This window comes from Corvus cornix, chromosome 26, assembly GCF_000738735.6.
Source record: "Corvus cornix cornix isolate S_Up_H32 chromosome 26, ASM73873v5, whole genome shotgun sequence".
NCBI classification, from domain to species: domain Eukaryota; kingdom Metazoa; phylum Chordata; class Aves; order Passeriformes; family Corvidae; genus Corvus; species Corvus cornix.
In genome coordinates this window covers 6,084,975-6,110,752 of record NC_046354.1, presented here as the reverse complement: position 1 = coordinate 6,110,752, position 25,778 = coordinate 6,084,975, and the positions used below count along the sequence as shown (strand labels likewise).

The 25,778-nt window shown below is 55.9% G+C and overlaps 1 protein-coding gene across 3 annotated transcripts in view; it reads left to right on the top strand.

Annotated features, from left to right (window-relative positions):
- IGFN1 (immunoglobulin like and fibronectin type III domain containing 1) overlaps positions 1-8,470 on the top strand; it is a 40,743-nt gene extending 32,273 nt beyond the window's left edge. The window contains exons 19-26 of one of the 3 annotated variants that reach the window (XR_005603663.1): positions 388-516; positions 1,296-1,598; positions 3,006-3,094; positions 4,166-4,361; positions 5,556-5,855; positions 6,314-6,640; positions 7,386-7,451; positions 7,622-8,470. Coding sequence is in view for 2 of the 3 variants with exons in the window: in XM_039565427.1 (XP_039421361.1) it covers positions 388-516; positions 1,296-1,598; positions 3,006-3,094; positions 4,166-4,361; positions 5,556-5,855; positions 6,314-6,640; positions 7,386-7,399 (1,358 nt within the window). In the remaining variant the exon portion in view is untranslated. Of the gene's footprint in view, positions 1-387; positions 517-1,295; positions 1,599-3,005; positions 3,095-4,165; positions 4,362-5,555; positions 5,856-6,313; positions 6,641-7,385 lie in introns of all 3 variants that reach the window. The other 2 variants (XM_039565427.1, XM_039565426.1) reach the window with 2 other exon arrangements.
- Positions 8,471-25,778: the final 17,308 nt, after the last annotated feature.

The following is a 25,778-nucleotide window of genomic DNA, read 5'->3' as shown; positions in this document are numbered from 1 at the left end:
TATTCTGACTCCTGGCACAGCCTGGTGGATTTGAAAAGGCAAAAACCTCAGCTGGGTTTAGGAGCTGCTTGGGATCTTATACCTTTCACATCAAGGTGGTGATGGGTCACAGGTTGGACTGGACAACCTTGGAGGTCTTTTCCAACTAAATGATTCTGGGATTCTGTGATTCAAGGGCTGTTTGATTTTGAAAGGAATACTATGAACACATCCCAGAAGTTTACATGGACTTATCTAGGGAATGGCAGGGGAATCAGTGACAGATTTATGGCTTCTGAGAATTTTTCAGTCCATAATTCTGCCTGGAGTAAGGCACAGCATTGTTGTGTCACCTTTCCTGATGGGGAACAGCTCCCCTGAGCCAATGCACTCCTCTCCTCTCTGCAGACAAGAAGCTGAAGGTGACCGGCCTCAAGGAGGGTGTGCAGTACGAGTTCCGGGTGGCAGCTGTCAATGCTGCTGGCACGGGACAGCCCAGTGACCCCTCTGAGCCCTCCTTTGCCCGGGACCCCACCAGTAAGTGCCCTGCCCTGTGCTCTGCTTCGGGGGTGTTCGTGGGGAGGAGATGTTCTTAAATCCTCTGTAAAAGAGTGTGGAGACAAGGATCAGTAACTGGGGAATGTTTCATGGCTGAGAATCAGCTGGAGGAAGAAATGCAAGGATTTCCTGTAGGGTGTCCTGTAGATGCTAAAAGAGCTGGCAGAGAGATTTTCCTACTTTTTACAGCTGCTTGTGAAAGTCTCCTTTCTCAGGCAAACTAGCTGGGAAGGTTTGTAAACTATCTCACAGGTGCACAAGGTGTTTGTGTTTTGTTTTCCACACTGGGAAAAATATTTTGGAAATGGGTGTTATGCCGTTCAGCCAATCGCTCTGGGAGGCAGATGGTCAAGCCCCCAATGGTGTTATGCCACTCTTGTGAACAAAGCTTTATAAGCTGATTTATATCATTAAATATAGCCACTTCTGGCCTTTGAACCCGATCCTGGACTGCGTTGTTCTTGGTACAACAGCGACAACATCCAAGTCAAGATCTGGCAGACCCTGGTGTGGGGGAATGCACAGTGTGGAGAAACACTCGGGATGGGCTGCAGAGTGTTTTGGAGTGTTGTGGATTTACTGCAGGGCTGGTAGGAGCAAGGACCCGGATCCAGCTCTGAAGAACTGGGACAAGGTGGGGCAAGAGAGCAGGGTGGAAATCCAGTGCACTGCAAGAACATTGGGAAATCTCAGGCGGTGACTGAATAGAGGGAAGAGAAATCCTAGAAAAATAGTTTAAATAAAATTTCTCCCTCCAGAATCTCCAGGCCAAGTGCAGGACCTTAAAGTGAGCAGCAGTGACAGCACCAGTGTCACCTTGACATGGAACAAACCTGAAGTACAAGATGGGAATGATGTGAAAGGCTACGAGGTGGAGAAGAGGCCCTGTAACAGCCTCAGCTGGACCAAATGCTTCACCCTCCCTGCAGAGAGCACCTCGTGCAGGGTTCAGGGGCTGCGGGCCGGGGAGAAGCTGTTCCTGCGCGTGAGGGCCCTCAGCGACAGCGGCCCCGGGGAGGCCTCCGAGCTCGAGGCTTGTGCTGGAGCTGCTGCTCCTGTGGGTGAGTTGGGGGCTCTGGGGCTGTGTCCCGGGGAATGGGGCACCTCAGGGGGCAGAGGGTGAGCCGGGGGCTGTGTCCCGGGGAATGGGGCACCTCAGGGGGCAGAGGGTGAGCCGGGGGCTGTGTCCCAGGGAATGGGGCACCTCAGGGGGCAGAGGGTGAGCTGGGGGCTCTGGGGCTGTGTCCCAGGGAATGGGGCACCTCAGGGGGCAGGAGCAGCCAGGGCTGTAGGATACTGGGATGAGCTGCTCCCAGGCCCAGACTAACTCAGGGACAGCACTGCTCCTCCTCACCCCGGGGTTATCTGCTCACCTCAGCAGGACAGGCTCAGTATTAACTGATATTAGATATGCAATGCACAGTGCTCAGCTCATTTAGAGACTCATTTTGATAAAACAACCCTCAGAACTCCATTTTCTCCTCAGACTTACATTTTGCCCTCTGTGCAGAGCCATACCACAGTCACCAGACAGAACCTGCATGTACCTTACCCCTGCCTGTGCTCTTCCACAGGAAATACAGAGTTTTCAGTCAATTTCTAGACAATCTTCTGGAATAAAACATTTTACTTCATTCTCTTAAATCACAAATCTTTATGCTGTTTTTGATACTTTATTTTACTTTTTAATTGTTTAGTTTGAAAGTTTTCACCATTTTCACTTTTCCATCTTTATTTACAATCTGCAGCTCTGTTTTTTTCCTGCTCTTTAGGAACATTGCAGAATTACATAATAATTCTGTGAGGGGTTCATCTTCCTTAACTGGGGTCCTAAGTGAAAATGTGTGCTTTGGCCTATGCCTGGAGACCCCGTTTATCAATAGATAGATAAAATAAATCCATCTGGAAAGTGGGTTTTAAGTTCTATACTGGCAACACTAATACAATTTAGCACTACTGTATTCGGTATTCTTAGAGAAATACTAAATGCTATAGTATACTGATGAAAAGAGAAAAGAAAATATTTTAAATACTAAAAAATACTATTTTAGATCAACTCTGGCAGCTTTCCTGTGGATGTTCTGTGCTCTGTACTGCATGTATATTTTATAAGTGTCCATTGGAATTTCCTTTTTCCAGACACCATTTAAACACAAAAGATGATCCCTGTGATGGGATAAAGTGTGGCAAAGAGCCAATTTCTCTGTGACTGAGACATCACATGAATACAGAGATTGTTGTGAATGTATTTTTACATCATTTTCCCTTGTTCAGTCATAGTGATAAATAAATAGTAATGAAATTTGAAAGGTGTAAAGTCTGGGACTGAATCAGGGAGATTTTTCCCACAGTGAATTCCTCACCAGCCTCACCCAGCTGGGAGAGGCACCAGGGGGTGGAACACATGTGATTGTTATCAGTGACTGCACTAACATCCACCTTTTGGGAGTAATCCTTGTCTTTTCCAGTCTCTCCCAGATTACTGATAGATGACACAGTGAAAAGGTTCCTGGTTATAAAAGCAGGGAATCCCATCCGGGTGAAGATTCCCTTTGAGGTGGGTGTTCAAGGCTTTGGAGGAATTCCCTGCCTAGTTTTGTGATGCTCTCAATAGCAGACAGAAAAACCAAGCTACTATTTTTATGTCATGGAGTTTTGTCTACAAGTCACTGGGCATATAATTTGGCCTGCTTGTGCTGTGTAGACTTTGAGAGTGAGGAAAACACAAGCCAGAACTGAGCTGTCAGTTTTGGCATTGGTGTTTTATGACATGGTGGTCATTCGTTAACTTCTACAAACAAGGCTCAGTGCTGTCCACCTAGCCTTATCAATTATCATCATCCTGATAACATTGCTCTGTCAGACTTTCCAAATCAGTGATTTCCTGTGACTCTCAGAAGGCCTTGGGGCACCATTTCCAGCACACCTTCACTGTGCTTGTCTCACCAAGCAGCAGCACTTGAGCTCTGTGAGTTGAGAACTTGACAGGCACTGACAGAAATAGCAGTGCTTTGGTGTAAGCTTGGAACAACACAGGCTTTTCCCCATGGAAAGGGTGGTCAGGCTTTGGAAGGGGCTGCCCAGGGAGGTTTGGAGTCCCCATCCTTGGAGGTGTCCAAGGAAAGCCTGTACGTGGCACTCAGTGCTTTTAAAGTGGGGATTGGGCACAGGTTGGACTCAATGGCCTTGGAGGTCTTTTCCAGCCTTCATGATTCCATGATCCTGTGAAGTCTGGGATACCAGAGGAGGGTGATGAAGTGTGTTTATTTGCTGGCCTTTCTTCTAATCTCTGGGAGAAGAGACCAAAGATGGCACAATGGAAATAAAGACTTAGAGGATGTTTTTTTAAAAGCAGAAAATATTAACTCCTGAAGTTATCTGTCCTTGATCTGGCATAGCTTGGTTGACACAGTTCTGAACACTTTACTGCAATAACATCCTTAATGGACAAAAAGGAAAAAGTTGTAAAGAAACTGTAGAGCAGATCAGGGCTCTCTGATCCATCATGGATCCATATTTCTAAACATTAGTTTCATTATCTTACCCCAAATATGCACCTCCATGACATGGTAAAGATATAAGACACAGTCTGGAGATGAAACAAGTGGCTGTAACTTGTTGTTTCCAGGGATCTCCAGAGCCAGTGGTGACCTGGTTAAAGGATGGACTCCCCCTTCCCAGCCGGGCTGCCGTGAACACCGAGGATGGAAGCACCCAGCTGCTGCTCAGGGCAGCTGAGCTCAGTGACAGCGGCACCTACACTGTGGAGCTTGGGAATGGGCTGGGGAAAAGGGAAACCTTCAGCTTCCAGGTTCAAATTACAGGTAACTCACTGCCATCCATACAAATGTATCAGCAACTCCCACTCAGTCCAGGCTGGGGCATGAACGGACTGAGAGCAGCCCTGGGAGAAGGACCTGGGGGTGCTGGTGGGTGAGCGCTGGACATGCCCTGGGCTGAGCCCCCAGCGTGGGCAGCAGGGCAGGGGGGGATTCTGCCCCTGTGCCCCCTCAGCTGAGCCCCCACCTGCAGAGCTGCCTCCAGCCCTGGGTTCCAGCACGGGAAGGACCTGGAGCTGCTGCAGCGAGTCCAGGGGAGGCCACGGAGCTGCTCCGAGTGTGGGACTCCCTCTGCTCTGGAGCCAGGCTGGGAGAGCTGGGGGTGCTCACCTGGAGAAGAGGAGGCTCCAGGGAGACCTCAGAGCCCCTTCCAGGGCCTAAAGGGGCTCCAGAAGAGCTGGAGAGGGACTGGGGACAAGGGCTGGAGGGACAGGACCATTCCCGAGGGGGAATGGCTTCCCACTGCCAGAAGGGCAGGGTTAGATGGGATATTGGGAAGGAATTCCTTCCTCTGAGGGTGGGGAGGCCCTGGCACAGGGTGCCCAGAGAAGCTGGGGCTGCCCCTGCATCCCTGGAAGTGTCCAAGGCCAGGTTGGACGGGGCTTGGAGCACCCCGGGATAGTAGAAGGTGTCCCTGCCATGGCAGGAGGTGGGACTGGATGGGTTTTAACATCCCTTCCCACCTAAACCAGTCTGGGATTCCATTATTTACTGTGAAAAGGCAGAAGGCCACAAACTGAGTTTGGCAGGGTGAGCTCTGATGCAGTTTGGCCGTGCAGGCACAGGGAGAACCAGAGTACAATTTTCTATGTCTGGGCATGTTGTGATCTCACTTGTCTGCAGGACAGAGCAATCCTCTGACTAAAACTGTCCTTCAGAGTGACTGGGGGAGGTCAGCACAGGCTGTGGGACATGGAGCACAGCTGTCCCAGCTGTGACCCCAGGAGGGGAAGCAGCTCAGCTGTAGCACCCTGCTCTCCCCGCTCAGCAGTGCAGATGTTGTGCAGCAGCAGCTCAGTTCATAGCAAACGCATCTGTGTGCCTGGAGAAGGAATGGAATTGTGTCCCTTGCAATGACCAGGATGGTCACTGAGCCCCAGACATGCAACAAACTCCAGGTTTTTAGGGTTCTGTGCCACTGTCCCTACAGCTGTGACATTGTGTGCCCTCCCCTGGCAGACATCCCTCAGCCCCCTGGAGCCATCCGGCTGGAGGAGAATGTGCCCAATACAGTGACAGTGACCTGGGACCCCTCAGCATCTGAGAAGTGGGAGAAGAACCTGTATTACACTGTCCTGAAACGGGAATCCCAGAAGGGTCTGTGGCATGTGCTGGGGGACCTGATCTACAACAACAAGTTCACCTTCACCACGGTGGTCCCAGGCAGGGATTATTACTTCAGGGTCGTGGCAAAAAACGACCTGGGAGCCAGTGATCCATCAGAGACTGTGAAGCCCTGGAGGATCTGGAAAACAAAGGGTAAAACATTTTCAAATATTTCTGTGTTGTGTTTTGTTTCTTTCATTGCTTCTAACACACCATCCCCAAATGGGTCTCTCCTCCTGGGAACATTCAGTTGCCCAGAACAGGAATGCACAGAGATGCCCTGAGGAATTCCAGCTGGGCAGGGAAGGTTTGTCCTTTCTGCAGGGACATTGTGCAGACAGACCCTTCATTCCCAGCCATTAGGACATGCTATTTGCCCCAAAATGAATTCCCAGCAAAATCTAAAGCTTAAGTAATGTAGAAACCAAAGTTTCTGATGTCAAAGTTAAATGCTGGGTAATTCTGCGGAGCAGCAGAGGTTACAATCCGTAGGTGCATGGGATCTCGGGCAATTTGCAGAGTTCCAGACACTGCACAAGCAAATCCCTGCAAACCCTGCAGTGCTGGGAGCAGCATCCGAGTGTGTGCTTGGTGCTGTTTATTTTTCACAGCTGAATTTCGAGTGAAAGCACCGAAATACAGGGGAGTTAACCAGAACCAGCCCCCGAGGTTCCTGGTGCCGCTGAAGCCGCACGTGGTGGTGACGGGCAGCGAATGCCACATGAGCTGCGCCGTTGGAGGCCACCCCCCGCCCAAAATCACATGGTACAAGGACAGCAGAGACCTCTCCGGAGATCCCAACTACTTCTGCACGAACGACTTCGGAGTGTGCTCCCTGGTGGTGCTGGGGGTCACCAAGCAGGATGAGGGCGAGTACATGGTGGAAGCCAGCAATGAAGCGGGCCGTGCCTTCAGCAAAGCCTTCCTCGCCATCAAAGGTACCTCTGCAGTGCTGCTTCCCTGGCGGACCCCGGGGTGTCACTGCTGCCCAGTGCCTCAGAAATGCCTCAGCCAGTTCTACCTGCTGGCAAAGCAATGGCACGGCTCGGCTGCTTTACCAAATTCCTAATTATGGTACTCATGATCAAATACCAAACAGAACCAGAAATAAAAAGGCAGATGGGAAAAAACCACTTGATTTCTACACGAGCCAAAGGTTTTGGCTGACCTTGAGCAAATTTTTTAGAAAGAACAATCCCATCTTCATTAGGTAGGATAATACCAAGCTTAGATTTCTCTCCAGTGCAGGAGGTGCAGAATAAAGACCCTAGCAAGTGTGCCAGGTGAGGGGAGCAGTGAGAGAACAGCTGGTGTTTGGTGGCCAAAGCCAACACAAAGGGAGGAGAGAGAGGGACGTGGTCAGAGGCATTGGGGTCCTGATGTGGATGGAAGGGCAGTGGGATTGGCTGGGGATAGACTCATGGGTATACTTATGGATAAATATTGCTGGTGACTGTACCCAGTGAAATATCCTTTACCTGGAGTCAAATATTTTTGTTTAAATGCAAAATACCTCGCTGGGATTACAGGAGTGGCAAAATGGGTCAGTTAAACCCCTGTAACCCTCTTGCAGACTTTTAGGCCCTGTAACATTTCAGCTTCCCTGCCCAGGGAGCCTTTCAGACTATTTCTCATCTCCCTCACTACAACCCTGAGCTGCTTCTCTCTTGCTCTCACTTTCAGACTCCTCCCTGTAGCGTGGCCCTGCTGAGAACATCCCTGCACGGCTCCGAGGATGAGAAGGTTGTGGTGAGGACTGGTCCAAATGAGGGCTGTGCATTCATTGTCACGTGTTCATTACAGTCAGAGGGGGTTATTTTTCAGATTCAGTAATTGCACTTTGAACATGATGCTGCGTTGTCATCAAAACTGGGGGAAAAAAGCTTTAAGAGCATTGTATTTTTTTTTTTAATGATCAGGCTTCCCATGAGACCTTTAAAACACAGCTTAGAAGCTTCAGGAACGCAGAAGATGAGAGGAAAAATAATTGGCCAAAATGAAACTTTCCATGGAGAACACAGGTGGGAGAGACCCTCCTGCCACACCACTCTCCTGCAACAAGGACATTTCTGGACACCAGGGATCTCTGGTCCTTTCACACATGCTTTTTTAAGCCAAAACAATCACTTTGGATTCCATGTGATTCTCAGCAGGTTTCCCAAATCTGGCAGAAGTAGTTCTGGATCTGTTCTACTACCAGTAGCAGCTAAGTAGATTATCTTCCCTAATCTCTAAGTTAAAAAGAGCATCTGCTTGCTCATTTTATCTGGGCAGGAGATGAAATCTCAGACCAGCCTGGCATGGGGTAGGTGAAACTCCCAGTGCAAATGCACTGGTGGGAAGGACTGGAAGTCTACAACCAGTGTGTGAGCAGAGCAACTCCCAAAACCCTCAGCACAAAGGCTGTGCCAGTCCTGAACCACCCCCAGCATCACCTGCGCATCCCAACTGCCCGTGGTCATGGCACTGCTGGGAGGCTTTTGCCTCCTGCAGAAAGCGGTGAAAAATCCTTCCTGTCTGACCAGAAATGCGAGGTACCCTGAGGGACCTCCTGCCGTGGCCAGGGGTTCCCCTCACTGCACCTGGACAGCAAAATGTTCTGGTGGCTGTAGGAAGGTGTCACAGCCAAGGTACTTTGTGACAGGAGAGAGCAGAGCCAAACTCAGCTGTGGGGCTGGAATGTTCCTCTGATTACATTTTGTACAATGTTGTACGGATGTAGCAGCAGTAGTAGATTATGAAATTAAATCACAATTCAGTAAAATCTATCCCGAGTCCATGTTTATTCTGGAGAAGGAATCCCAGTCAGTTCCTGGGAGCCCTGTCTGCTGCAGTTTCACTTCTGATTGCTGCACATGGTCATCCCTCATGCAATTGCTCCAGCAGCTCCTCCTCCTCCTGCTGGGCCGGAGGCAGGGGCATCTCCCCTGCAGACCAGATTCGCTTCTTGGCTGATAAACACAAGAGCCAAGATTGATGGAAATTGCAATTGGAGCTGAGGGACCTCGGGAAGACCCGGCACAGCAGGAGCAGGAGACTCCTGCAGGTCCTGCTGAGATGTCAGCACCAATTCCAGCAAATCCTCTGCTGCTGCTTTACCCTGTGAGCTTCGATCGCAGCCAAGGGCGGATCCCCTCCCGGGAAGGGAAGGGCAACGCTGTGACTCCCCATTGCTGGGAGTGTCCCAGGCTGGGAGCACCCTGGTGTATGGGCGGTGTCTCTGCCCATGGCAGGGGGTGCCCCGAGATGGGATTTTGGGTCCTTCCCTCCCAGTGCGGGCCGTGCCCCTGAGGCTGCGAGGGAGGCCCAAGCCCGGCGCCTCCGCTCGGGACCGGGACCGGGACCGGGACCGGGGCCGGCCCCGCGCCCCCCGCGCGCAGCGCAATGGTCTCTCCCGGGCCCGGGGCGGGCTTTCCCCCCCAGCGCCCCCGGCACCGCCCGCAGATGGTTTCTCCCGCCCCCGAGCGCAGCAGGTCCCGCCCCCGGACGTCCATCACGCCAGTGCCGTCGGTGATTGGTCGATCTGCAGCGCCCTCCCCGAGCCAGCCAATGGCGGCGCCTCCCCGCCCGCAGCCAAGATGGCGGCGCCCGGGGCCGGGTGTGGGGGGTTCGTGGGCTCCTCTCCCGCGGAGCCGGGGAGCGGCGGGCCCCGAGCGCCGCGTTTGTGCCTCCGGATCGCCCCTGGCTCTGCCCGAGGCTGCTCACACCGGCCGGTCTCTGAGGGAGCGGCGGCACCGCCGGACGAGACGGCCCGGGGGAGCCCGAGCGCCGCGGGGGCGGGGTGAGAGGGCGGGAAAGTAACAGCAAAGAGACGGAGAAACGGACAGAGGTGGCGGTCCGGGCGTGGGGCGGCAGCGGGAGGAGCTCCGTGACCGCGGGGGGAGCGGCCCGGGAGTGCCCGAGCACGGCTGGGCCCGGCACGGGGCACCGGGTACCGCCCTCGCCATTCCCCCGCCGCCCCCAGTGCCTCGGGGCTGGGGCCGCTCCTCAGGGCGCTCTCCTGGGGCTGCCGCAGCCTCTCCCAGCTCCGGCAGCGGTCCGAGCTGCCCCAGAGCTCCGCTGCCTCGGGATCTCCTGGATTCCTGCCGGGGGAGAGCAGCGGGGGCCGTTCCGCGGGTGCTACACTGGGACAGGGCGGGCGACAGCATCCCCCGGGCCGGGGCAGCGGCGCAGCTCCTTGGCTTCGGTTCCAGCACCATGGTCCAGGACCCCGTTTGTGGATAAATCTTGGGGATGCTCCCGGTCCCAGGCATTGGGCCCAGCCTGGGGGACAGCGGAAATTCCCCCTTTGCTGGGGGAAAGGGATGAAGTTTTTGGCCGGTGCAGAGGGGAACAGAGGCAGGATTTTCCCCACCCGCGGGTGGGTTCATTCCTCACTCAGAGAGGTCACACGCCTTTCCCAGGGTTCCACTGTCCTCCAACACCCGCAGCTTCATTTTCCAGCCTGGAGTTTGTAAACCAGAGTCAGGTGTGGGGAGAAGGCAGCGGGGTCACAGCAGGGCAGTTCACACATCCCAGGGTAATGGGGTGAGGGCCTGGGAGCATCCACGTGCATCCCAGTGGAACAGGGCTGTGCGTCCCATGAGAGAGGAGCCGCTTGCAGCGCTGCCATGGCCGGGCAGGAACAGTCTGTGTGTCCCCTGCTTTGAGCAGAGCTGGGGCACGGCTGGGACCAGCTCCTCTTCCAGCAGCACATCCCGAGCAGTGGTGCCCGGCTTCATGGCAGGAGTGGGATGATGGGTTTGGGCTGAGCACAGGAACATCCTGCCCTGGCAGCTGCTGAGGGCCTTCATCTTGGCTGCAGAAGGTGGCACCTGTCCTGCCATCCTGCTTTCCCAGAGAAGGGATTGGGAGGCGTGGGCACAGCTCGGAGCCCACCCAGCATGGCCTGGGCACTGCTGAGGGTGGGACAGGGTGGACAGGACCCTTCTCCCACTGCCTGCTAGGTTCTGGTTTCTCTCCCTGAGTGCCAGCATCTCCTCAGCTGCTCTTTGTCCACCTGTTTTATTTGCTGTCAAAACAACCGAAAAACCTTCCCAGTGTTGGGTCCAATTCAGCAACTCTTAGTTCAGTTTAGCGTTTATTAATAATAACACATAAAATAAATAAAAATTCATTTCATTTGTAATTGGAATGTTTCTTTCATCCTTTCCCACCTGGTCTAGTGGAAGTTATCTCTTCATGGCAGGGGGGTGGAAGTGATTGGTCTTTAAGATAATTTCCAGTCCAAATCTTTTTAAGATTCAGTGACTCTGGGGCACTGCTCCTCCTTCCAGGAGCTATTTGTAATGGCCAGAGGATGTCCCAGAGGGACCCTGACGTGTGGCTCCCTGCCACCAAGGTCCCAGTGGTGCTGCTGGGGTGCGGCATTGCTGCAGCCTCTGCTGGCACTCGGGAGTCCCTCGGAGCCACTCCCCAAAATTCCCATCCCATGAGAGCAGCAGTGCCCCATTAGTGGAGTTTGTGAACACCGAGGAGAGAAATGCTCCCGAGCTGGGAGGGGAGGATGAGCTGTGCTGGGAACTCCCACCCAGCACAGGGTGTGCTGTGATGTGCTGAGCTGTGCCTCTGCCGCCGCTGGGATATTTCCCCGTGTTCCTGGGCTGAGTTTGGTGTCACTGCTGAGGTCCGTGGCTGTGGCAGCCTGGGATGAACAAGGTGGGGAACAGGTTCCAGCAGCGTTACAGCAAAATCCCCCTCAGCCCCTGAGTAGTGAGGGTGGATCCTGCTGGGGCAGGAAGCAGCTCCTCACACAGGAGGCTGCTGGGGGTATTTGGCTGATTTGCACCAACCCTCCTCCCCCACCCTGTCCTCCTCCCTCCACCCCCCGAATTCTTTTGTTTGGACTCCATCTGATCTTTGGTGACTTGGAGAGCAAGGTCGTCTGCCCATGAATCAGCAGGGTTTCCAGGCTGGTATCTCACTCAGGAACTCACTGGACCTTCTTTCCTCGTCAATTTTCCCTTCTTAGGCCCTGCTTAGGAAAGGCTTTTCTCCACCCAGCACAGTGATCAAAGCTCTAAGAAGCAGAAGGCTCCTGCCTCCTCTTCCTCTGCAGGTTCCTGGTCCCTGAGTGCTGGCAATGTTCGTGTCCATGTGTTTGCCCTGCTCAGTTGTGTGTCCCAGTCCCTTCCCTCCAGGACAGAGCTGCTCAGGGCCGTGGGGCTCAGCTCCTGGTGGAGCCCCTCTGGAAGGAGCTGCTGCTGCATCCAGGAGGGGTTCGGATGGTCTGGTTCTGCCGGCAGCAGGAGTGGGGATGGGAGCTGTGCTCGACTCCTCGGGGAGCCTTTTGTCCCGGAGAGCTTTGGTGCATTCAGCAGTGTGGAGTCCTTCCCTGGCAGGGCCTGGCTGTGTTGGTGTCAGCCCCCGAGCAGCCCCTAAGGGTGAATTTGGGTCCCTTTCCCTTTGGGAAGGGTAACTCCTCTGTGGCTGCAGGAGTCCACAGCCCAAGCTCCTTGCAGAGTGAGATGGGTCTGGATTGAGCCTGGGCAGCGTTTGGAGCAGTGGCAGCCGAGTTTTGTGCCCATCTCCTGGATCAGGGGCTGCAGGAGGGGACCGGGGGCCTCTGGCGCTCGCGGAGCTCGGCAGGGAGCTCAGCCTTTGGAGCAGCTCCTCCCTGGCTGCACAGCCCATCCCTTCCTCTCCAGGGAGTGGTGCTGGAGGACCGCGGAGCTCCCTGGCTCTCCCTGAGAGGGATTTTCGTGCGGGAGGCTCCTCAATTCCAGCTCCTTCAGAGCCTGGAGACACTCGAGCCCCGTGAGCCTCGTTTAAGAGCTGCCATTGGCATCGCTCACCTGGAGCTCTTCTTTCCTGGCTGAGGAGATTCGGGCAGGAGCAGCTGCAAACTTGAGGGTGCCCTGGCAGCTGCAAACGTGCTGAGGGATCCCTTCCTGTGGCATTGGTGAAGACATTAAATACCCCTGGTGCCAGCAGGGACCCTGAGCAGTCCGGGGGCCGCTGCTCAGGCCGCACGAGAGGGACTAATCTGGCACTGGTTGTACAGCACGGTCTGTTCCTGAGGGAGGCGAGCCCAGCCCCCGTGTCCTGCAACACCCACGTTGGGAATGTCCAGCCAGAGAGGGACACTTTGTGCTGCACGAGGCTGCTTTGGGATGTGGCCCTCCTGGGGAGGAAGAATGGGAGCCCAGTGGGGCCCTGGGTTGCTGCATGGATTGCTGGGGGCAGGGTTTGGAGCACCCCCTCCGCAGGGTCAGCTCTGCTTGGTTTGTTCGTGGGAAGTGACAGGAACTGGGTCTCCTTCTCCAGCACACCTGGACAGGATGAGCAGGGGACAAGATGGGGACACGATGGAGCCTGTTTCTGCCCCTTGGCCCTGTCTGCACTGGCTGCCAGTCCCTCCTTGGAGCCCTCCATGTGCAGGGATGATGCTCCCAAGGGGAGAAGCTCTACTGTTACCAGATTCCAAGTCCTTGTCCTCTGTTCCCGTGGGTTTGGATGCCATGGGGGTGTTCCCTGTGCCCCCTGGCTGGGGGTCCTGGTGTGAACCCTCAGAGCTGGGATCTCTTTCCTGCACAGGACAGGGGTTCTGTGGAGGCTGGAGGGGGACACTGACAGTTCACATACCCTGGCTGAGTCACCCCAAAGGCCCCAGCTGGAAGTGCTGCAATTGGCACTGCAGGGAAGGAGACCTGGACAAGTGTGGGGTGTTCCCAAACCCTCTGCAGTGTCCCAGCAGTGGCGCAGCTGTGATGGGAGCCCAGCAGGGCCCAGCTCAGCTGAACCTCTCAAGATCTGGGCAGTGGGTACAGAGCTGCAGCTCCCAGGGCACTTCCCACCCAAGGCACTTTTCCTGCAGGGAGCGTGTCCAGATGCAGGAGCTTCTCCAGCCCTGGATGTGTCAGCCACGAGCAGAGCTGGATGGAGGTGTCCACCAGATCACCATTTCCTGCCTAGTCCTGATTCTGGGGCTGGTGATGTGCAAGGTGAACCAATGCCATGCAGCAGGATGGTGTCAGCCCAGCCCAGCCCTGCCCTGCCCTGCCCGGCTGAGGGCACATCTGGGGAATGCAGAGGGGGCTGGATCCCCATGCGTGGATCCTCACGGGACACGGCCTGGGGGCCACAGTGTGGGATTAAACCAAACCGTGCTGTGCCTGATGGAGCTCCCTGGTGTCCAGAGAGTTCTCTTTGAAGCCAGGATGCAGCAGGGCAGCACAAGTTCAGTGAAAGGTGATGCTGTGTGTGCTGCTCTGACAGCAGCCTTGGGATCCATGGAAAAGGTCCTGTGACACCACAAGGAGCTGTTTGATAAGGAAACCATCTCCACATCTGGGCAGCTCAGCTGCCATTTTTGCTGTATAAATGGACTTCTGAGGTTTCTCCTTGGTCTGTGCCCAACCCTGGCACTGGTGGAGGACTGGGGGTCTGCCCGGAGGGGGCAGAGGTATCCAAAAACTCAGAGAAAGGAACATGCTGAAATTGGAGCTGTCCAGCCTGGAGAAGGGAAGGCTCCGGGGAGAACCTCAGAGCCTCTTCCAGTGCCTAAAGGGGCTCCAGGAGATCTGGAGAGGGCCTTGGAACAAGGGATGGAGGGGCAGGACACAGGGAATGGGTTCCCACTGCCAGAGGGCAGGGTTAGATGGGATTTTGGGCAGGAATTGTTCCCTGTGAGGGTGGGGAGGCCCTGGCACAGGGTGCCCAGAGAAGCTGGGGCTGCCCCATCCCTGGAAATGTCCAAGGCCAGGTTGGATGGGGCCTGGAGCACCCTGGGCTAATGAAAGATGCCAGAGGGTAGAATGGGATGAGCTTTGAGGTCCCTTCCCACCCAAACCAGTCTGGGGTTCTATGAAATGAAACCTGAACAAAACCACTGTGATCAGCAAAGTGCTATTGCTTGCAGTGGCTCATGCTGGTTTCCCTCAGCCTTCCAGTGACTCGGGCTCCTCCTCGCCCTGGGCAGGCTCAGCCTCTGCAGCAGATGCAGATTTGCATCACAGACCCAGAGGCTCTGACCTGGGAATTCTGTTACCCTGCACATGACATTTCCTCTCATTTCCTCACCCCTGTGCAGGGAAGCTTCGCTCTGACCTGGCCCAAAGCTCCAGTCTGGGCAATTCCATTCCCTCCAGGAAGGCCTTGGAGTAGCTGGAGGTTCCAGATGTGGTGGCTTGTGCAGCTTTTTGTTTTCTGTGCCCACAGCTCTGCCTTTCTCCCCTCTTTGTCTGCCACCTGCCCTCTGTATGGTCCTTGTGATGGGATGGTGCCTCAGAGAATCTTGGAATCTCCTGACCTGGAAGGGACCCACAAGGATCATCCAGTCCAGCCCCTGGCCCTGCACAGACACCCCAACAATCCCACCCTGGGCATCCCTGGGAGCCTTGGCCAAACGCTCCTGGAGCTCTGGCAGCCTCGGGGCTGTGCCCATTCATTCCCTGGGGAGCCTGGGCAGTGCCCAGCACCCTCTGGGGGAAGAACCTTTCCCTGATCTCCAGCCTGACCCTCCCCTGACACAGCTCCAGCCCTTCTCTGGGTCCTGTCCCTGCTCACAGAGACCAGAGATCGGAGCTGCAGCCCCTGCTGAGGTTTGACCTCAGCTCTTTTTCTCCAGCTGAACAAACCAAGTGCCCTCAGTCACTCCTCACATGATTTCCCCTCCAGACCCTTCCCCATCTTCTCCTCCCCCTTTGCCTGGTGCTGCCCCTGCTGCTGTCACTGCTCAGGGAACCCCAGATTTCTCTGCTGTTGTTGTCCCCCAGAGCTCAGCCCCTTCGCTGGCTGCAGCAGCCACTTCCCCCCGTCTGCTGCAGGGGCTGAGGGGGTTCTGCTCCCCCAGGCTGGTCCTGCCTCTCCCCTGCCCACGCCCTGCTCCTCTGCCCTGGCGTGGCCTCTGCCCCCGCCCGCTGCTCGGGGAGCAGATGAAAGCCGAGCGTGGTGCCTAATTTATAACCAGCTTGGAACTCAGCTTTGGCAGGGCAGAGCACGCCAGGAGATGTGGCAATGCCCAGGGATTGCCACTGCTTATCAAAGGATGCTTGAAAGGCTCAGCAATGCAAGGGGAGGGCTGAGTTGCTTCATTCCAGCAGAGGATAAACTCCTCTATTACAGGGACACGTGTTTGGGAGAAGGAGCTGAGAGCTGGATTTTAGAACTTGTCCAGCCAGGAACTCTGGAGTCCAGCTGCTGGAGCCTTGTCCAGAGGGAGCCAGGCTGAGGAGAGGGCACCTGGCTCAGCAGGGCTGCACCACCTCCCTGTGCCACCTTCTGGAAAAGTGCCCAGAGAGCAGCTCATTGCCTTTAGCACAATCCCAAATGAGAGTCAGTCCCACGCCGATGGCCCTGGGACCTGTGGGCAGCAGGAATTGTGGCCAGCACTGACCTGCTGCTGCCTGGGCAGTGCCTGGCAGTGCCTGACCTGACTGTTCCTCCCTGCCCTGAGAGCTAAGCCCAGAGCCCTGGACATGTGTGAGGAGCCAGCAGGGACCACAGACCACAGGGCACAGCTGGCCACATCCAAACTGGTCACAGGGCAGCGTCCAGAGCTTCGCTGTCACCCCCTGTCTCTGCTGTGAGGTGCCACTCTCCTGGCTGCAGGCCCTCTGTGCTGCAGGGAATCTCTTGGTGCTTGAGGAAGTGCAGGATTTGAATGGTCCAGGGTGGGAGGGAAGCACAAAAGGTCTCTGGGTCCTTCCCCTGCCCCAGTGCAGGATACTGTGACCCCTCAAAAGGGGGGGGGGGGGGGTCTGTCTTCTCCTTGAAGGCTCCAGTGCAGCAGTTCCATGGGGCACTTGCCTCAAATCATCAATGGCTCCTTTTTTCTCCTTCAGACCCCCTTTTTCAGGGATAGGAAGAGTCCAGGAATTGTCCTCCCCAGGAACCACCCCCAGCAGCCAGGACAGGTGGGAGTTCAGGTGCAGCCTCCTGCCCACAGGGCAACACGGGCTGTGAAACCCCGGGAGCCTGTGGGACACCGCTGTTCCCTGTGGGAATGGCCAGGCACTGAGGGAAGGCGCTGTGGGGCCAGGCACTGAGGGAAGGAGCTGTGGGGCCAGGCACTGAGGGAAGGCGCTGTGGGGCCAGGCACTGAGGGACGGTGCTGTGGGGTCAGGCACTGAGGGACGGTGCTGTGGGGCCAGGCACTGAGAGAAGGCGCTGTGGGGCCAGGCACTGAGGGAAGGTGCTGTGGGGCCAGGCACTGAGGGAAGGTGCTGTGGGGCCAGGCACTGAGAGAAGGTGCTGTGGGGCCAGGCACTGAGGGAAGGTGCTGTGGGGCCAGGCACTGAGGGACGGTGCTGTGGGGTCAGGCACTGAGAGAAGGCGCTGTGGGGTCAGGCACTGAGGGACGGTGCTGTGGGGCCAGGCACTGAGGGACGGTGCTGTGGGGCCAGGCACTGAGGGAAGGTGCTGTGGTGCTGCCCAGGCCGTTCCAGCAGCTGCCTTGGGCTTTTGGGCTTTCTGGGGGCCTTGGAGAAAACTGCCCCACGCTCGATCCTCTGCGGGTGCTTCGAGCGTGTGATGTCCCTGTCCTGGTGTCCCTGTGCTGCAGGGAGGGTTCAGGGAGCAACTCCAGCCCAGCCCAGGCTCCTCCACCATCAGCTCCCTCTGCAGCTTTTTCTGAGCTGTTCCACCCAGCTCTCTCCAGGACAAAGCCTGGGGTTTGTGCTGTGAAAACCCACCTCACCTTCCCTCCAGTTATTTCTGACACAGGAAAAACCCCTCTGAGAACAATAATCATGTCACAGGCCACCACGAGGGTCTGAGAGCAGGATGCACGGACACAACCTGCTCTGAGGAGGGATGTCCCAAAGCAGGGGGGCTGGGAGCCCATCCATGGATGGATGGTGGATGTCCCAAGGACCCCAGAGCAGTCTCTGTGCCTCTTGATGAGATGGCTCTTCCAATGTTGCTGAGCAGGGCAGACCCTCAGCACACCCATGGGTGGGTGGAGGTCCCTTTGGCCAGCGTTTCCTTGTCCCAGCCACTGGGACAGGACTTCTCATCCTGGCCAATGTTGAAAAAGTGTCCCAGTTGAAAATTTGTCCTCTTTGCCTTCCCACAGCTGGGGCAAATGCTTTGGATGCCGTGTGCTGTGCCAAAAACAAGAAGTTTCTCTTCCCAAGGAGGTTCCCTCCTCCCAAAGCTGCTGCTTTCCTCTCCTGTTCAGTTCCCCACAAGGGCAGGAAATTCCCAGGACATGAGGCCTCAAGTGGAATATGGAGTAGAAGTGTCTGGAAAACTTGTGTTAAACCCCTTTTCTGCCCAGAAGACTCTAAATTTTATTGTATTTTGTCGAATCAACTTAAATCATTCAGAATAGCTGCTACTCAGTCACTCCTGAAACCTCCCTGGTTCTCCAGAGCAAACATTGGACAAATGTCAGCCTGGTGTGGTTACAGGAGGAGCATGAGGCACTTTGATCTACAGAAGCAATGCAAGATTTCCTTTTCAGCCATCCCTAAGCAGCAGAGCAGTCCCTAAGGAGGTGATTTCAATGGAATTACCTGTGTATTCCACCCTCAGCAGCTGCAGTGTCTGTAAAGCACAGAGAAATTGCTCCTCGGTGCCACAGAGGGGGTGAAGCTCCTCTGCAGCCTTGGCAGCTTCCACTGCCCAGCAGGAGCCTCAAGTTTTCAGAAATGGCAAAAAAACCACAATAAGCCCCGAACCAGCTGTGTTTTGCTGTCAGATCCCTCAATGCCCCCCTCTCACAGGGAGGTTTGCAGTCCTCTGGATGTTGTGAGTTTGGAGTTTAAAATGGCTCTACTTGGCCAATTTTGGTTGTACGATGTTCACTCCTGGTCTGTGCACAGAAACTCTCTCTAAGTCCATGGAGTTGTTGGTTAATTTGCTTAAACCTCCATTTTTCCCTTCTCAGGAGAGACCTTTGGTGCCAGGGGAAACCAAACCCAGGGCTGAGGGAGGAGGTGACGCCAGCCTGGAGATGCAGAGGTTCCCCAAAAGTTCCCCAGAGACTCCCCAGAGGTTTCCTCGTCCCTCTGGGGAAGGCCCAGAGCCTTTCAGGGTGCTCTGGAAAAGGACAAGTGACTCTGCAAGAGGGACAATTCCATCTGTCCATAAGGAAAAAGCCTTTCCCATCGGAGCTGTGCAGCCTTAGGATGGGATCTTCTCAGAACTCACCAGGGCAAGGACTGGAGTCACTTGAGCTGGCCTTGCACTGAGCCCTGCTTTGAACACAACCTGGGGCTCAGGACCTCCTGGAGCCCTTCCGACCAGGACCTTTCCTGATTTCCCTGACCTGAAGGGCACTGGCAGTTCCCACATGTGGAGCTCCTTGCATCCTGCAGGAGACACAAAAGAGGGAGATGTCCCCTGGCAGTGACAATTCTTCCTTGGCTTTGGCTGCCTGGAAGCTGCTTTCCCTGCCCCAGGACAAGGCTGGGTGGGACATTCCTGCACAGATGACTTGGAACGGCTTCTCCATTCCAAGAGATGTGTGGCAGGAGGGCAGGGATGTGCTCCTGGAGCGTGAGCCTCCTCTTGTTCTCCTTGGCTTTGTGCCATGGTCAAACATCCTGCCTGAGGAGCAAATGCCTTTTCTGCTTCTGACTCCACTTTGGATTTGCCAGCGAGTGCCACCAGCTCCCTTTGCAGTGCTTGGGGCTGCTGGGATGTGGAGCAGGAGCTCAGCCAAGCACCTGGGAGGTAGAATCGATCCCTAAAGCGAGGCCAAGGGGAGGTCACACCTGCCCTGCCCCGAGCCCCTCCGGCCGCGGGTCGGAGCCCGGTCAGGCTGTCCCAGCCTGGGGTGTCCATGCTCACTCCCTGGGATGTGCAGCCACAGGGAGAGGGGCTGCCCTGGCAATGCTCATCTTCCCACAGCACCCCCACCTCCCCTCACACCCAGAGACAGGACTGCAGGAGCTCAGCCTGGTGCTTCAGCACATTTCCAGTCCAGAAGGGATTTTGCAAGGACAGACCTGGCAAAAGGGACTTGGACAATCAGCACCAACTGTGCAGGAATGACGTGGATGCTTGAAGATCCCCTTGGATGTCAGGCAAGCTCCTTGCTCATCTCTAGCACTGTTCCCTGATGATGGTTCAGGTGCCAGGTCATAAATTCTCTTGGAAAATCTGTGTTTCCCTGTTCAGTCTGAAGGTGAACATGTGGATACTTGTCCACCTTGCAAAGCCAATCCAGGATGGACTGTTCCTGGAAAGCAGGAAGGAAACAGAGAACCTCTGCAGGCCATGCTGATTGGCCTCAAATGTGATCTCTAATCCCTGGTGTTGGGTTTCAGTGTTAAAATAAAAGATACCCTTCAGAAATCGTGTCAGTAGCATCACTTGCATAAACCTATGGAGTGGTTCAGAGTAGTTTTTATTTAACAGGGTTTCAATGGTTATTTAGAAAACAGAATGAGCTTCCAGGTTTTCCTGTTCATCCTTTCCTGCTGGGATTGTTATCACCAAAGTCCTTCCCTGCAGCCCTCAGTGGGTGCCAAGGGAGTAAATACAACCAGGGAGAAGCAGCTCTGTCCCACACTTGGCATCCAGTGCTGTCTTCATCCCCCCCTCCTTGGGTTTGCTCCTGGCACCACAGGAGCCCTGGGCCTCTGGAGTGGAGTGGGGTGGAGAATGAGCCCCATGGGTCAGCCCTGCTCTGTGTGTCCCACCCACTGAGTGTCCCCAGAGTGGTGCTGCCACAGCCCTTGGCATCCAGAGCCTTCCCTGGTGGAAGTCTGGTGCTGCTCAGTTGGTCCTGGGAGTACCTTGGGAATCTATCTGTGCTCTCTTCTCAACCATCTTCTCTTCTGCTCCTTTTCCCAGGGCTCCTCATGGCAGCAGAGGCTCTCAGGGATTGCAGTGGGATGCCACAGGATGCACGTAGGGGGAGGAAGGTCCCCATCAGCGTAGCCTGGTGTATCCCACCCCAGGGAGGGACAGGTGCTGTGCAGGAATCGGAGCATTCCCAGGGCAGACAGCAAGGAGGATGGAGAGGCAAAATCCTGGAGCAGCTGCTTTTCCAGAGGAGGGGATGACCATGGATTCAGTGTGACTCGTCTCCCATGGCACGTCCCGGTGGGCAGCAGTGCCGGGCAGTGCTGATGCCAGGACACGGCAGGCATGGGGTCAGCCCGACATTTTCATCTGGAAAGGACTCACCTGTGTCAGCAGTGGCAGAAAAATCCTCCTGGATTCAGGAGGGCAGGAGACCAGGCCTGGAGATGGCATCGCTGCAAAGCTGTGATCCCAATGCTCTGCTCCTCCCCGTGACAGGACAAACATGGCAGTGTCACTTGGCAGCCTGTTGTGGGGACACAACCCTGCTGAGGGGCTGGCACGTCCCCACGGGCAGCCACGAGACCCCAGCCCTGAGGGGGGCCAGCATAGGGCATGTGTCTGAGCCAGGTGCTCAGAGCAGCCTCCCAGCAGGGCCCACTGTCAAGGGAAGGCTCTTGCAGCAATCCCAGCCCCAAGCACAGGCTGCACCCCCGGCTGTGCCACGAGCACACCGAGTTCCTCCTTGCACCCATGCCCTCCCACATGTCCTCTCTGAGGATGTCACACCCTGCCACGGAGGTGTCACTGGCACCAAGGAAGTCCCTGGGACAGGCCAGCTCCAGGGATCCTGGGCTGGGCTCTCTGTGCAGTGTCCTGGGGCTCAATCTGGGTCTTTGTTCCCAGACTCAAATTCCACCTCAGGCTTTGCCCTTGGGCTGCTGGGCCAGGTCTGTAGCAAGGAGGGGCTTTGCCAGCAGGGTCCCCAGGCCAGTCTGGGTGTGCAGCATCTCCTCCCGGGGCAGCTCCTTCCCAGAGCTGGGACAGGAGACAGAGCAGGGGCAGCTGCCCCTGACCTGTGCACAGCCCAGGCAGAGAGGACTGGGAAGAGATGGGAGAGAGCAGCAGCTCCTTGGCCTGTTCTGGAGAGGCTCCTCAAGTGAGATGGGGACACAAGGAGATGAAAACTGGGTGGGTTGGCCTTGTCCTGGAGGGGAAGCAGAGATCCTTCCTGCTCCATCACCATCCCCACCTCCCAGGGCACCTCCCTGGGGCCTGCCCTTCCCTGGCAGCTGCATGGCCACTCCTGGTGCCTGTTTCCAGAGTGACCTGCTGACCATGTTCCTTTTTCCCTGCTGACCACATCCTTTTTTATTGCCTGCTGACCACATCCCTTTTTCCCTGCTGTCAGGCCTGCACAGCCCTTGGCGCTTTCAGCAGTTCAGAGTTGTGATGTTGTTGCTCATCAGAGGTGGGACCTGTTTGTCAGGGGATGTCCTAGCATAGGGAGGGGCAGAGGGGACAATCTGTGTCCTCAGCTGTGACAGTGCTGAGTCTGGAGCTGCTGTCAGGCCCTTTCACCACTGAGCTCTAAGGATGCTCTCCAACCCAGAGCCACCCTGTCCTGCCTGGTGTCCCCCTGTCCCCTACAGTTGCCACCAAAAGGGGCAGCAAAGGCAGGGAACCAGGAATGTGAGCCCATGGAGGTCCAGCTGACAAGGGCAAGGGCTTGGCCTGCCCTTCAGCCCCAAGGTGGTCAGGACTGGAAAACAGGAAACAAAGGAAAGGCTAGGAGAGCTGGGTTTGCTCAAATTGGAGAAGGGAAAGTTTGGAGAGATCTTACAGCTCTCTGCAGCCAAGTAACAGAGTTGACAGAGAAGATGGACAAGAGGCCATGGAGATACCCCAAGGGCTGAAGCCCCTCTGGTCTGGAGCCAGGCTGGGAGAGATGGGGATGTAGACCTGAAGAAGAGGAGGCTCCACCTCAGAGCTCCTTCCAGTGCCTAAAGGGGCCCCAAGAGAGCTGGAGAGGGACAGGGGACAAGGGCCTGGAGGGACAGGACCATTCCCAAGGGGGAATGGCTTCCCACTGCCAGAGGGCAATGTTAGATGGGATTTTGGGAAGGAATTGTTCCTGGGCACAGGGTGCCCAGAGATGCTGTGGCTGCCCCATCCCTGGGAGTGTCCAAGGCCAGGCTGGACTGGGCTTGGAGCAGCCTGGGATAGTGGAAGGGGGTGGAACAGGATGAGCTTTGAGGTCCCTTCCAAGACAATCAATCCATTCTGGGATTCTCTGATGATGGAGTCACACCTTCCAAGGTGCATGGGGAGAGGAGAGACAACTGGAACAAGCTGGGACATGGGAAATTCCTTTTCGATACCTGAAAAGCAATTCACCATGAGGACAGTCAAATACTGGGAGAGAGGCCTGAGAGGCTGTGGAATGTCCATCAAACCTCCCCAGGACAAGGTCTGGAGCAACTGGGCCCTAACTTGGTTCAGCCCTGTGCTGGGCAGAGGGGCAGCCCCTTCCTAACTCACTCATTCCATGTTTCTGTCAGGGAACACCCCAGTGATGTTCCTGGGTCTTTTATCTCCCCTGCACAGCCCAGGCTTTCAGCTGGCCAGATGGAGCTGCTCTGCCTGAGGCATCCTTCTGTTTTGGGAAGAAATCAAGGATTTCCTTACTTTCCAAGCTCCCATGCACACTGGGAGATCTCTGGGGCTGGAGAAGTGTCCCTGCTTTGCCAGGGGCCAGCCCATGACCTGCCTGGCACTGTTGCCTTCTTGTCCTCCCACAGCACCACCCCAAAAACCTCTCAGTGCCACACGTGTGCAAGGAGTGGAGGGGAGGTTTTGCTCAAGAACAACCTGGCCACAAGTCTCAGCAGGCTTCTGCCTGGCTTTCCTCACCATGGCAGCTCTCTGTTCCCTTCCAGCTGGATCCTGTTACTCTGTTGGATCTGAGCTCTCCATCTGCCCCCTTCCTGTGGTGCTTTCTGGTCCCACAAAAGAGACACTTTCAAGGCAGGCAGAGTGAAACCAAGGTGTGCAAATCTGAAGGGCAGGTTTCCTCCTGGAGAAACCTTGCCAGGCTCTGTTAAGTCTCAGCTGTGCTGGGGCGAGGATGAATCACTGCTCAGAAAATGGCATTATCCTGGGAAATACAAGAAATTCCCAGCATCCGCACCTCTGCCCCTCCTGGCGACCACCTGCCCGGAGGAAGGATCAACCCTCAGTGCTGAAATAGGCCCCAAGAGCTGGACTTCCTGACAGCAGGGCTGGGGGCAGTCATTCCCCCCAGCAGAATTCGAGCGCTCCGCAGACACTTCAGCTCAGGAGCGCCCGACAAGTTTGAACAGGGAACCTGCGCCTCTCTGGGAGCAGCATTGGGCCAGCGAGCGCTTTGATTGCGATCAGGCAGCTGGCAGGAATCCCAGGAACTCGCACAAAAATGCTTTGAAGAGCCCAGATGCACAGGGCGTGTCCCGGAGTGGGTGCGGAGCGTGAGTCACAGCCTCGCCAGCGCTGCTGGCCGCGCTCGGGCAGCGCCGCGACCCCCGAGCCCCCAGAGCACCGCCCGCGTCCCGATGGCACCGCTTCCATCGAGCCTCCCATCTCTGCCCATCGCACCCCGAGTGCGGCACGGGGGGTGCGTCCCTGTCAGCCTTGCCCGCTCTGCCCGTGAGCTCCAGACACAAAGGCAGACAGGGAATTCGCTCGGGGCGCTGCTGGATGAAAGCTCTGCTGCTGCTGCTGCTGCTGCGCCGGGTCTGCGCTGGGCTGGCTGGGCTGATGTTCCCCGTGCCCCGCTCAGAGACACCCCCAGCCCGACACCAGAACCGCAGTTTGCACAGGACTGCAATAAAAGCCTTTGTTTGGGCACCTTTTGCTCTTCCAGATGCGGGTTTGGAATCTGTTGAAGAATCCTGGGAGATTCCCTCCCTTGGGCTAAACCGTGCGAACTCGCCCCAAGAAACCATTGTTTCCTGAAAGCCTCCCTAAGCTCCCTGTCCGCAGCTCCGCAGCCCAGCTCAGCATTTTGGGCGAGTTATGAAACAGGGAGATGCCAGAGCGCAGTGACGGGATGCGATAAACACGCGGCTCTCCCTCGCGGGGACAGGGACAGGGCTGTTCCTCGCCCCGGGCCAAGTGACATTACAGGTTTGCGAGAGCTGGCACTTTGTTGTGCAGGAGCCACCTGACGCTGACAGCCTGTCATTGATTTGCGAAAACACCGCTTGGCATCGATATCGAGCTTTCAGGAGAAACAAGTGGGGCAGAGGAAAACAACAGCTGGGCTTGGCTGCGCTGCTCCTGCCCGCACCGGGAGAGCACGGCCTGATCCCCACCTCGTGAAACGCTCAGGAGCAGCGGGAAAGGAGGGCACCCACTCGCTCCATCCACTCCATCCCACTGGGTAGCACCCACCCGGCCCTGGGCAGCACCCACCCTCCTCCAGGCTGGCCTTGCCTGGACATGGTCTAAAAGTCCTGCCTGGTTGGGTGATGGAGCAGAGTAAAGCCTCACCTTGGTGAGGTGTCAAGGTGGGGAGAGGGGACCAAAGGCAAATAAATACCCTCCAGTTGCTCTACTGTGTCTTACTGACAAAACCTGGCTTTCTACTCCTGGGTTTCATGGGAGGAGCATCCTGGAGCATGGAAAAGGACAGTGCCAAAGCTTATCTTTCCCAGGACCCTGCTCTGTGCTTTCTGATGCTGCTCTTGTTCCTATAAAACATGAAATGGGGACACAAATCACCAGGGAAACACAAAACCTGATGGATGGGAGTGAAATAAAGCACCAGGCCTGAAGGCAGCCAGACCCTGGACACTGCTGATGCCCACTGGAGAGAAACTCCACACGTCCTTTCTTCCACAGCTGATCCATCTGGCAGCACGAAGGGCTCTGCTCCTCTGGCTGAGTGTTGGCACAAACACCCAGCTCCTGGTCCTGGGACACTCAGGAAGCCTCTGCCCTGGGCATCTTCCCCTCGGCCACCCTCCTGATGGGGACTGTTCCTCTTCTCCTGTATCAGCCTCTTGTGGCTTGGCAGGAGCTTTGTCAGCACTTGCTGTGACCTGAAACTGGTCACACCAGCAGCGAGGTGCTCAGTTCTCTGCAGACGAGTTGCTGCAGTGTGGCTTGGCAGAGGGAGAGCTCTCTGCTCGCAGTCATAGCCTGGCGTGTCATTTCTTGCACAGCCATTTTATCTCCTACTCTTGCTAAATGTCCTCTTTTCCTCCCTGCTACCCCAAGCTGCATGCAAAGATTGCCCCGATTGTGCCCCAATTTCTTCATAGGCCCGTCCCTCAGACGAGTGGGACACCCTTTAGGGAGAGGTCCTTGACTCTCCAGGGCACTTCATCAGGATCCTCC